Genomic DNA, 13116 nt, shown 5'->3' on the forward strand with positions numbered 1-13116 from the left:
AGTGGTCTGTCAGTGTATTGTCTTGGCCAGGTAGGTAGTCAGTGGCCCAAATTGAGGTAACCAGCAGTGATCACAGTAGGCTTGCATAAGTCAAGTAGCTTCTCTCTGAATCCACAGCAATATTATTGTTTACTGTTTGGGCTGTGATAGCACCTGGAAGCCAGAGGTGCTGGTGGTGCCAGGAGGAGGAGGAGGTGCCTTCTCCAAAGAACCTGCAGCCCCAGCTTCCCCATTCCAGTCAGAAGCGAGTAAAATGAATGGTTGTAGCTTTGTGAAAATGCCCTTAGCTTCACCGCTTCCCTGCCTTTGGTGGAGGTGCCTGAGACCAACCTCTAGCACTAGTGGAAAAATAATGACCTACATGAATTGCAGAGACCAGAACAGAAGATCTGAATTTGCTGAAATTAGGGAGAATCTCTTAAGTCCAGCCTATTTTTAGAAGATCCTCTATGGAGAAAACAAAGTCTAATTAAAAACATACTTTATTGTTGCAGTAACCCACCATTTCACATGTAACCCTGGGAGTCTTCCACCTCTCTGGGTTTGTTAAATCTCATTGTTAACTCTCTGCGTCCTGCTTAACTTCAGTCATATCTGAATACTACCTTTTCCACCAGATTTTACTGTTTTTAAGGCGTGAAATGAACATTGCCCTTATTAGGAAGTTCTGCTCCTTAATACTTATTTTTAGAGAATGTCACTTAAAATGATTTAATGTCTCTTCTTTTGGTAACTGTAGGCTTGGTGTTTTTACATGCACTAATCTCCACTTAATCTTGAAGAGCATGAGGGAAAAGATCTTTTCGTAGAACAGTATAGTTTGGAAATTGTGCTTTTTTAATTACCTGTTGTGAAGAAATGTGCTTTTCCACAAGTTGACTTGCATTCTTTTTAGTGGTATAACAGGTTCTGAGGAGAGATCTCTGTCACAGATAGCACTTTGAGCTTCCCTCATTAGGATGCAATTGCATATTGTATTTATAAGAGTCCCCTAAATGCATTGTCTTGCAATTACTCCCTTTGTGGCCAATGAAGTCCAGGGTTTTTTTTCCTTTCTCTTTAATACCCTCTATGCTTTGCAAGCTGTGAGTAATTTTCAGAAAGTCTCGGGACACAAGGCAAGTCTCTCAGCATGTCTCAGCTTCCCTTCTCTAATGTGCCACCTCTGTGGCATTTCAGCAAAGCAGCTGATGGGAGCAACAAGCAGTCAGCCAGAGGGCAGGGATCCTAATGATGAATCCTCACAGGCAACAATTCCATACTATGTTTTGGTCTTCCACAAGCTGACACCATTAGTATCTCCTGTGTCATCACTCAAAAGTCATCAGCAGCTGCATGCTGAGGATGTTCAAGGATTTGAACACAACACTCGGACATCCGTCCCACAAGGGACCGTGATGGTAATGAAATGGAATGGCAGCCCCCTGTGAGGGACCCACCAGGCTACAAGGGCACCTGTGTCCTTGCTTTTGGAAGATAGAAGGCAATCATGGGATTAAAGAGAAGGTTTACAAGGTCTTTGGAGACTTGTTAAAATGCATAGCCCTCTGACCCTTCTCCTACAACGTGCTGCCCTAGGACTAGGTCAGGAAAAGAGCTGAGAAACAAGTGGGAGGAGAGCACAGAAGGCTAGCCTGGAGATGGGTAAGTCTGGCCGGTTGGCTCCCTAGTGTGACAGAAAGCAAGCAATGGAGGTGTTCTCCCTGCTAGGGCGGCAAGGACCTCTGCAGAGGTGGTGTGGGTAGGTGACTAATGCCTTCCAGGCGCTTGGGTGACTCAGGCGCCCCAGCCCCAGCACTCCACAGCCCTGCCTTGCAAGGGCTTGCGACGGGCAATGGCTGTGGGCAGCAGCACCTACCGGCCTTGACATTTCTCAGCTGCCAGACCACATTCCTGGATGGCACCATCTTGACATGCCATCCTCGGGGCACTTGCAGCCGTTGACCCTCTCACAACACCGTGGTTTGCGCCTGTGCGGGCCGGGGCCTGGTGGACCAGGATGCAGCGCGAGTAGAGGCAGCGGTGAGAACCGGCACAAGCACGTGGCTGAGTGGCAAGAAGTTCCTCTTCCTTTCCATCTTGCTTGTTTGGGTGCAGCCAGACCGTGAGACTGAACAAACCTCAAACCTGCTGACAGCAAGTTGCAGATTCTCTGATTTCAGTCCTCTGTTAGGCAGGTCCCTTCAGGCTCGGTCAAAACCTCATCGCTGGTGCAAGAGCTCCATGTCCTTCCACTTCTACTCAGCAAATAGTCAGCAGCACCCCCTGGGCCCAGACATTTGTGTTCAATTACCTTGAATTTCATCACAGAAAGCAAATTTTGCCTGGCAGTTTCAGGCCACAACTTTGAAAGGGGCAAAACAAATGCCTCGGGTCACAGCCTGTTATATCTGATCAGCTCTCCAGATTTACGACCTTTTTTCCTGTTATGTGGTGTTGGTGTCGGGCATGTTCCTCGCTTTATTCTGCGTCCAGCAGAACAATCAGCGTAACAGGCTGCTGAGAACAACAGCGGTCGGCACACCAAGCTGAGTATGTCCTGCTCCTTGCAGGACACATCTTACAGGAAACGCAGATATTAATCAGACTGTGCAGTTTGAGGGGAAAAAGAAATGCTGTAAATTGTGATCGAAGGAAAGTTTAAAACACAAGCCAGCAGGCAAAAAGCTCTTGATGTCCTTGTGAGTTGACTGTCACCATTTCTCTGTAAAAAACACACTATTACTTCCTCTGCTGCAACTTCTCACGCTGCTCAAGTTCCTCAGGGGAAGTGAAGAAGAAAACCCAGCAGAGAAGCAGATCAGGAGGGGACACAGATGATGCAGTTGTGCAAGTGGTACGACTTGGGGATTTAGGGCGTAAAATACCCATAACATTTATGTATTTATCTGAGTTGCTATCAGTGCTAGCTATCAACAAATTTTCAGTAAAATAAGCTGTAAACATGAACATTAAGACCTCTTGAAACCCAGTGAACTAGTTAAAAAAAAAAAAAAGCCTTCCAGTAAGAAATAACATGCCTTACAATTGAATGCTAGTGCCCATCAGTCAGTAGATGAAGCTTATTACTGGGTTAGAATCTTGTTTTCCCTCCAGCTAGAGCATGCAAGAGTTGGTGTATGGGCATCTCAGCAAAGAGGCGAGCTGAGGGAGGTTGCTGGTATCGCACCGACCCAGCACCTGACATTCTCCTCTCCACCCTCTCTAAACTGTGGTTGTCAGCTGAGCCATACCTGACTAATGCATACCTGAGGGATGCTAGAGGTGATTTGCACAACAGGACTCAAATGGCTTTGCCTAGGTCATATTTCCGTAACTGGTTTTGTGCTTCGGTTTGCTGAGCAGCTCTCACTAAGCATAACACTTAACGTCACACTGCTGTGGCAGCAGGACTTAGGTGTGAAGCCTTTGGGCTCAGAAATCCCCATGGCTTCCCCACATACTCAGATGTCTGTGTTCCTTCATCAGAAAGGGCAGGCTTTAGTTAATCTTTCAATTGTTTAAATTGCTGTTAAGGCTATTCCTCCCTATCATCCCAGCTGGGAGGGAAGCACGAGCATGAGCTGATGCTCAGACACTTGGTCAAGCCCTATCCTGCCCCAGCCAGGCCTGAAGCAACGTGCTGCTCTCCTGTGACAACTTCACTCAGCTCTTACCACCCTGCTGCGGGCAGGAGCATTAGATCAGGCTTGTTAGGCTCTATGGTCTCACTTTACCGAAACCACGGAAGACTGGTAGATTGACTTTCTTGGAGGCATTCCTCGCTCTGCTGTCCTTCATTCAGATGCTGTGACTGGGACTCGTGAAAAGGGCAGGCTGGTGGCAAGCAGGGGGACGCAGGAAGGAAGAAAAATAGGCTTGCAAGAACCTTCCTGTTTACCCCATGGCTTAGGAAAAAAAAAAAAAAAAAAGAACAGAAAAGAAAAAGCAGAATACACACACCCTAGCTACATTATCTTTGCTGGCATAGGGCTAGCTTGGCCTGGCAGCTTAAGACTTGAGGCCAAATTTGCCCCTGCCACAAGCGTGTTTACTTTAGAGGAGTTTACTCGAGAGAGAAATCTGGCCCCTCAAGTCTGAATGCTTGCACTGTGCTAGCAAGCGTGCATGGGAAGCGTGAGAACAATGCGCCGGGTCTCTGGCTCCCCGCCACACTGGGGAGGTCATTTTCTTCTCGGCAATTAGTGAAGTGGTGGCATCGCTAAAAGGAGTGAATAAACACATTCAGCCCTGCTTGGTCCCCGCTTTGCTCTGTTCTCACCGTGATTCCTTCTGGGTGTGCTGTGGGGCCCCAGTGAGAGCGAGCCCGGTCGCTGTGTGCAGCGCTTTCATTCAGGCCCGCTTGGCTGGGCGGTCGGAAGGGGCTTTTGGAAGAGAGAAGGGGGGAAATAACCCTTTACTTTTCTTCTTTTACAACAAATGTCTGTTCTTTTTCTTTTCAGGGGGAAAGATGCCAGCTTCTCTGAGAAAACTGCGGCAAATGGCTATTTTTATGGGAGTGTTCAGCGGTGGGGGATGTGTGGTGATGTATAATCTTATGCAAAGTAAGTCTTGGTGCAGTTAGCAACCTTATTTCTCCTCTGCCCCTTTCATTTGCTTTTGTGTAGCAGGGAAAATAGCAGTGTGTAAGGTCTGAAAAGCACATGAAGTTAAGGGAAGTGTGACTGAAACTTGTGGGTTCTGCCTCTGCTTTGTTTAATCCCAGGACTAATTCTCTCTCTAAAGCGCTGCTGCACCCATTTCCAAAGGTGGGTGTTACACAGAGGGCAGACTGCTGTGGTCACTAGAAATTCTGGGAGGTTTCTTGGGGGTTAAGGTGAAACAAAAGCTGAGGCAGTAATGTACGTTTCATTCTGTATTGAGATTTTACAACTGGGCAGGAAAAAGAGAACCACTTAAAGGAGGATCTGTGAGAATTAATTCAAGTCTAGCAGTTATTATCAGTAAATCTTGTGGTGCTGGCCCATAAACACAACAACCTGTGAGTTGCTGAAGATTTTATTAATCTGAAGACTATGCGTGAGCAACATTAAGAAGAGAAAGGAGAGAAAAGCTAGGCAGGTAACATTGCTGTTCACAGACAGACCTAACAGCCACATGTCTTTGGCTGAGAATTCAAATTGTTAGTTCGAGTGATAGAATTATTTTAAAAATTATTTCTAGATATTTAGCATCAGAAAATAAATAGGATTTGCCTATCTGGGGGTCCTACAGGCCTCCTGACCATATCCCTCTCCCCTGCTGGTACTACCACATGATACTGCTTTTACCTACCCTTATTTCAGAGGATGCTGCCAGAAATGTGTAGCCGAGCCTGTTCCTCAAGCCCTGAGATAAGTTGTGAAACCTCCCCTTCATTTTACACGTATTAATAACAAATCAGACAAGGCTGGAAAGCAGGCTTTAATTTTAGTCATCTCGTGCCCTCGAGCTCAGGAGTATATGACAGATATATGATCCTCTTATGCTTTAAAATATTGAATCTGGCTTTGACAAGGACATTAGCATTTTTTAATTTTCAGCTTCAGCATTGCTATCTGGAAATCTCTGAAAAAAAACTCTCCCCTGTGCTGCTGAAAGTAAAACAGCTCGTTGCCTGCATCACTGAGCCATGTAATCAAATGGCTCAACACGGTGGCTACTTCTTGGTCTGCTGCAGTACTGATGGCCCCTGAGCACGTCTCTGATTACTCAGTGACAGGCCAACTGGGCTGTTGAAAGGAGACTTTCTACTGATGGGTATGTCACTCTGTAGCCTCCAAAAGACAGGGAAGCCACACTGGGAACCTTCCTCCCTTTGCCCACGCTCAGGGCCATCCCAGTTCCTTCTGCCCAGTGTACTGAACTGGCTCATATTGGGACCTGTGAGGAGCAAACAGTTTCCATAATGGTGGGAGCCAGGGGAAGAGGGGTGCTTCCCTCCCCTTCCTTCAGGCTGAAGTAGTTTGCATGCACGTGTTCTCTTTGAAAACTTGTACAAACATTCAGGTAATCATATTTCTACTCTCTGTCTTCACCTCCACTCCCTCCCTTACGGGAGCAGTCTCCCTGGCCAACCCCAGCGTGCTTTCAGCTCTCCTACTGCAAACAGGCTGACAAACAGATCGGTTGGGCCTTTTACATTCACTGCTCAGGGAGAGATGGTGCTGGAATGCCTGAGCCAGGGGCATCGGGAAACTCAGACCATTTTCCCCTCCAGCCTGGAGGATGAGTACAACATCTAACACAGGCTGGGTGGCTGCTTGACACTGTCAGTAGACGCTAAAGGGTCAGCATGCTGGGGCCCCTTTTGCTCCTGAGCATGGCCCTGGAGGACAAGAGGACGAATGCAGGCTGCATGCCAGCAAAGCTCTTTCTGTGCGAACAACCAGATACTGTCTGCTTACAGGGGATGCCTCTAGTAAGGGAGAGTGGGCAGCATCCCTCAGCCTCGTGCTCCGAGAGTAATATCAACAGGCAAAAGACCAGGAAACAACCATACACATTATTTTAAACTCTTTGGAAGACAAGAGCAAAGTTACCAGAGTAGGATTTTAATACGTGCACACCCTTAGCTTGACACTGCCCTTCTTGATGTCAGCAGAATGAAGTCAGGTTGGCATGAAGCGTGTCTAGAAATCTCATCTGTCAAGCCTTAAGATGTTTTTAGCCAAATCTCCACCTCCATAGGAAGGTCAGCACATTTCCAGCCTCACAGTTCTGTGTTGTGCAGTGGTCACCAATGGACAGCATTTCCTAGCTGTACTGAGCAGCCAGGCTTTGATAAATAGCAATTTACCACAGTTGTCCTCCATACGCCAGCACTGCGGCATCCAGTCTGCTGTGCTATTGTTGCTGGTTGACCATTAAATTTAATGGCACTTCCTTGTGCCTCCGTTTTAACATATCCTTCAGGAGAGTCGCAGCTTCATGGCTGCCACTTGAAAAGCTGTATCAAAACCACAGCAAGGGCTTCATAGCAGCAGCAGCTGTTGCTGTCCCACAATGTCTGTGGAATAAATACTCTCTATTCTTATTTTCTGTACCTCCTTTAAGAAGACTGAGTTACATTCAGAACACTTGCAAATATTCATCCTTATGCCTCTTTTCCTTCTTTTTTTCCCCCCTCTTTTACAAAATATCCAAACGTACAACAGACGGGGACACTCAGTCATAAGCTTAGCTGTGCCTCAGTATGGAGCAGGCTATGTGCAAGTATTCAGAGCCCTTTTCACTTAAATGTACTGAGTAATGTCGCAGTTCAACACTGCTTCTCTGATGCAAGGGCTCATTTCCTCCTTTAGCCAGATTTCTCCTAATAAATAGTTTTGAATTGTTTTTCAGGGAGAGTGTGGGGGTCTGGAGGAAGTATCTTTTTTTAAAGAACAAAAACCAACTTGTATCTTTAGATTTTAAGTAGACAGTCTCCTCATTGTCCTGTTTCTCTTATCTAGAAGGTTTTGCCAGGACCCAGTATTATCAGCAGGGTTTGGAGCAACTCAATAACAATCCTGCTGCCCTGGAAGCCCTGGGTGCCCCCCCTCTGAAGGTTCACAACATCCGACTGACAGACGGGAGTAACCGTGTGGACACAGAAAGAGCTCAGGTAACGCTGGGGAGACTGTCACAGCTTCCCGGGGTGTCAGCACAGGTGAAAAGAGATCAACACTGGGGTTTTCAGCAGGTCACAAGTGACCAGGGAGCAGAAGTCCCATGGCAAGGCGGTAGGATGGGGTGCCAGTTGATTTGGAGAAGGAACAGTTTTCCAGGCATAAATCTGTTGCTCTTAGCCGAACTAGAAACAGCAAGAATGGCATCTGCATTTTGTGCTGTATGGGCACATCACAGAATGATAGAGGACCTTCCAAGTTAGTGAATCCCCCTCCTACTGTAAGCCACAAAACAATTTTCAGAAGCGTATCAAGCTCCAGCTTTAAAATAGCTGTTGCCTCCCTTCCCCCCAGGTATGTTCCACGTTAGTTTTTAAAGCTTTGTTCAGGAGAGGGTTTTATAGCCACTCACGAGGTGTGCTGTGGAGCTACAGCACAAGTGGCATGTTTTTTAAAGCACCAGTAAGTCTTTGCCATGGAGGAGGACTGCCTGGCATGGGGCTGAGCACTCACATTACACAGTCATCAGAGAATGCTGCGCTGGGTGCTGAATATTGCACAAGGCTGACTTGCATCACCCCAGGGATGGGCTGAGGCAACCCTCACAAATACAAGTCAACTTCCTCTCTGGGTCTGGCTGTCTGAAAAGGACTTTACATCTGTGTTTTCACCCAGAGACTTAAAGTCCTTAAGAACAGGACTGGCTGTTCTTCCTTGTTTTTGCTAGTAACCCAGGACATCCTCAGAGATCTCTTCAGGCAGCTCACTGAGGGATTGTGTCACTTGAATCATTTTGTTCCTTATGATTCTTCTATTTTTGAGACCTAGGGACAAAATAAGGACAGTGAAGAATGGGCCAGACATTACAGGTGAAGGAGGGGGGCTGTCAGGGCAAGAAAACCAGCCTTTAACAAACTCACATAAAATTGCACTTTCCATTTTACTCCGGCCGGGTTTCACCTATGTAGTACCCTAGGCCAAAGTGTTTCCCAGGTTTTAGAGATTTTACCGGGCACCTTATCTTAGGCCAAAACTATGGGAAAAAATGCACAACCTCTTGTACTGATTGAAGAAAAAGAAGAGAACTTTTCCCACTCATATTTTCCTATGTCACCTCTTAAGAATGATAGTTGCTTAAGTGACTCAGAGTGAAATCAAAACCCTGCCTTCTGCCAGACCTCACCCCAGACATAACCACCAACTTTCTTTTCCACTTTTTTATGCTCTCAGTCACGGTGAGCATTCATGTTTTCATGAAATAAACTAGTTAATCATCATAGAGAGGTTTACTGACTCCACGACATTCCTGCCTCCTACCTACTGGTCCCATTTGAGAACTCCTGGCATTTTCCATTTGTGGCTCCAGTACAACCAGCAAGCACTACACCTGAAACATTTCTTTTATTCAAATATTAGACTGAGTGCAGTTAGCTAAGACCTGCAGCACTGAGCACAGCTTTGTTTGCTAACTACCCTGAACAGTAGAATTTGTGGCACCGACAAAATAATTGAATGTCTTATTACCTTGATGCATCTTAATGGGCTGACTGATCTGTAGATAGTCAATCTACGGGCTTGTTATGGTTATGGGAAGCTCGAGCATAATGCAGGTCACCTCTGGATCACCATGCATTCTGGTGAGGAAAGGTGTTTGCTCATAAATATTTCAGAGAGTGAGTGGTTTTCCCTGGGGGCTGCAGCTGTAACACAGTACATTCTTTCAGCAGAGATTAATGTATGGCAGAACAGGCATACGTGTATAGCCACGTACACGTTAGCCCTTAGAGCAGCTTAGTGAAACTTTTGAAATACGTTTAAAAAACAAAATGAGAGTTTAAGTTAAAAGGGACGAAGGCTGCTGCTTTGACTGTAAAAGGAGTATATTTCCATTTCAGTAACACGCTTCATTGAACCTCTAACATACTTTTACATCTGCAGATAAAGTTACCTGTATCTGGAACAAAATCAGCAGGGTACCTCTACATTGACTCAGAAATGGACCACTCCCGTCAATGGTGCGTACTGGGGGAAGTACTGGGAGAAATATAGGGATGCGGGGACAGCAGAGGTAGGAGAAAACAGTGGGGCAGGATAATTGGCTTAGTCATTGTGTTGCTGAGATCATGCACGCAAAGGAAGAGGAAATTCATGTCTGAAGATCTTGTGAAAGGTTGTTACCATCATTATGACAAAAATGTAAATTAGTTGAGAAACAGATTGAATACATCCCTATGAATGCAAGTGTAAGAACAACACAAGCCGTTCATTTGGGTGAAATGTGTTCTACAAACTGTAACTCAGTATACAGATAGATACCGTGAGCCAAGGTGGCACGTTGCTCCCTCTCACCCCTCCTCCCCAAGGAGACGTTGAGGCAGTTGAGCGGCAGGCCCAACTTTATTATTAGGTATTGCACTAGGGAATTATCTTGCATGTCATATCAGGGCATATCAAGGTAAGCTAAAAATTGTGCATTTTTTTTCCAAATTATATAATAAATATGGTCCTTATAGTTAAAGGAAGTGCTAGAACAGATACACTGCAGTAGAAGCATGCTCTGACTCCACATCACATAGCAATATTACATTTTTGTAGTACTGAAGCCTGAAAATCTCCCTTCTCAGGGTGAAACAGATTTCTAGAACTGAGTATTACTACAGAAATTCAAAGTCCATCTTCCGCTGCAAAAGAGGAAGTTTTATTCGATGAAAATCTCCTCACATGCATGTATTCTTCGAGTTTGTTAGACACTTCTGATAGCTGTATTTAGAAACCCAGACCTGCAACATTTTTGCTCAGTTCCCACCAGCCATATGGTATTGTTGTCATTTCATAATTCGATAAACACAACTTAATGGATTTCTGTTCAGAATAACTATGGGAAGCCAGGTTTACAAGCATGGGAGGAAGGCACTATACTGGGACTTCAGAGATTCGGGGCCAGACCTCCTTCCTAGTTACCAGAGATACCCCCAGAGGTCCTTGGGCATCTTTTGTGCCCGCCTGTGCTTTTCTGGAGATCCGCACCTTGACACGCTCACTCCTCACTATCCCCTCCTCATAGATGGAGGGAAATAATGGTTCTTCCCTATTTCACAGAGCTAAAGTGAGGATAATTGAAGATTGCAAGATGTTAAAATACAGTAGTAAGTGAAATTCATACGTATCTATCAGTTTTATTTTAAAGTGAGCTCTTTGCACATTTCCACCTGCAAGCTGAAAAAAAGAAAGAATGCATTTCTGCAAAATGATTTGTGGCAGACAAACCTGTCAAACTCAACTGTCACAGCTTACGTGTGGGGCCTACACACAGATCGGCTTGGGGCTTGACAGTACTTTGTGTCCTTGCACCTGGCTGGGAACTAAAAGCAAAATCATTTGTTCTTGTCTGCTCCACAAAGAAGAGTTCCTGAAATCCCTGGGAGGAATAGCAAATGTCTAAGTGGGCCGTCCTCCTGTGCTCCTGTACCGCAGGCACACAGACATTTCCAGCGGAGACCCAGGAGGCAATGCTAGATGACGTGCAATGACACCGGGAAGTGAGCTCCAAAGCCACTTAAATGCCTCAGACTCCAAGTGGACAGTCTGCCCATCAGGGTTTTTTTTTTTTTTTATTTAAATTATTTTCATTTTTTAGAAAGCCAACTGAAAAAAGAAAAATGAGCTGGTTTGAACCTGGAAGAGGGAGAATTCGCTCAGAGGCAGGCAGTGCAGGGACGGGGAGGATGCAGAGCTCCCTGCCCGGAGGTGACGGAGGCCCAGGGGCTGGTGGACAGACCACAAGCGAGGCACCAGTCCTGCCAAGCGCCACTTGCAGGCTTCTGCCCTGAAGTGAGCAGAGAAGATCCGAGACCCCAGGCTATGCTGAGGGGAGCAGCTTCTGCAAGCCCTGTGCTTGCTGACCGTCGGCAAGCGAGGCAGTTACTCTTTGTGGGTCAGATCGAGCCAGAGGGCTGGCAAGCGAAGAGCCTTGCTGTAGATTCATCGCACAGAGGTGCAGCAGTCTAATTACCTAATTGTATGTACTCAGCACTGACTCCAGTAAGAGCAGAGCTGGGTGTCTGCCAGGAGCTTTAAAAATCCTATCGTAGTGCGCTGAAATAATAGTCCTTCCCAGCTGGAAAACCAGCACGAGCAGGCTCACAGAAGTGGTTTTGGAGCAGAGCTTTGAGGAAGCAAAAGGCTCCCCCTCTGCATCCAACAAACGCAGTTTTTCTTCTCCTTTGAGTAACCACTTTCGTACCCTGTCAGTTTTTCAGCAATCACATTGAGCGATCACACAGTGTTCAAACTCTCCCAAGCTAGGATAATTCCTTAGCAACACAGCCTGGCTCCAAGGCTGGAGAGGAGCGAAGCAAGGAATGCACCGACAGGAGGAAGAGGAAGAAAGGCGCGGGGTCGGCAGGGAGAGAGGAATGACCTAGCTAAAAATAGCTGTCAGGATTTTATTCAGGTTGCAACAAATAGGAGCACGTATCCCAGAGCTTTAAATCTGGGCTGTGCTACTCCATTAGGGAAAACAGCTTTCAGAAACTGGCACTTGCAAATAAAGCTTTAAAATAATTAAGAGAATGTTTTTTTTAAAAGAAATGAACGCATGGAATGATTTGTTTCTCCATGCCAGCTGTTTTTACACCAATATTACTGCTGGATTGAAAGTGATTGAAGCTAGTTAAAAGCTCTTTTGGTTTGTGTCAGCTGGTGCCTTCAGGATGTCACCTTGAAACTCCGGGATGGGCAGAATATTTCACTCTACCATTCCCCTGTGAAAAACATCAGTGTGCAAGGAGGCTAATGGTCCAAGGCAGCTGCTTCTCCACCTCCTATTGAACCGAAGGAGCCATTAATTGATTGCACCATGCTGCGCGCAGGGATGCACGCCGCTGTTGCAGAGGACAATGTCACTGAAGAGGGTGCTCTGAAGACAGTTTTGTCTCCAGCGTTGACTTGTGTCATTATTGTCATGATTGCATGTTCAGCAAAAGCCTCAAATAAAGATATTGCAACAAGAGTTGCTGTTCCAAAGGCCGTGTGTTGTGTCCTACCTATGCTGGTATTATGAATTTGAAAGAAGCAAACTGCTAGGAAATTGAGCTTTTTTTTACACTTACAGACCTAAATCTGGACATTTGGGTTGCTCTGTCACGGTTAGAGGACTTAGTCAGCTTCTCAAGGTGATTCTCTCACTGCTTTTGTTTCCCCTGTTTCTCAGCAAGGTATTACCTAAGCCAAGGAGGCAGCCAAGGTGAAGCTCGGGCAGCATCCCTCTCCACTGCTAACGAACAAGTCCCATATCGGGCAGATTTGCACTGTCAGTTGTCATTAAAAAGCTCATGAGATAGTAAAGGCCACTGACCATAACTTCAGCATCCCAGGAAGAGTTTCACTACACAACCTCCTGATGCTGAAGATTACTCGGAACAAGCCACTGTTTCATACCAGCACAGTCAAAGACAAGCTGGGGAGAGCACATTAGCTCTCCCAGTTCCATTTAGGGAGGAAAACACTTAGGAGGTGCAGAACAGGT

General features: G+C 46.1%; 1 protein-coding gene across 1 annotated transcript in view; it reads left to right on the plus strand.

Annotated features, from left to right (window-relative positions):
* Positions 1-12614, plus strand: part of LOC118162649 (cytochrome c oxidase assembly factor 1 homolog) — a 53722-nt gene extending 41108 nt beyond the window's left edge. Inside the window, exons 2-6 of the mRNA XM_035318962.1 lie at positions 151-248; positions 4443-4544; positions 7434-7585; positions 9528-9604; positions 12288-12614. Of these exons, the coding sequence (XP_035174853.1) occupies positions 4451-4544; positions 7434-7585; positions 9528-9604; positions 12288-12384 (420 nt within the window). The 5' untranslated portion in view covers positions 151-248; positions 4443-4450 and the 3' untranslated portion in view covers positions 12385-12614. The remainder of the gene's footprint in view (positions 1-150; positions 249-4442; positions 4545-7433; positions 7586-9527; positions 9605-12287) is intronic.
* Positions 12615-13116: the final 502 nt, after the last annotated feature.

The sequence above is a fragment of the Oxyura jamaicensis genome, chromosome 2 (genome assembly GCF_011077185.1).
Source record: "Oxyura jamaicensis isolate SHBP4307 breed ruddy duck chromosome 2, BPBGC_Ojam_1.0, whole genome shotgun sequence".
Classification (NCBI taxonomy): Eukaryota; Metazoa; Chordata; class Aves; order Anseriformes; family Anatidae; genus Oxyura; species Oxyura jamaicensis.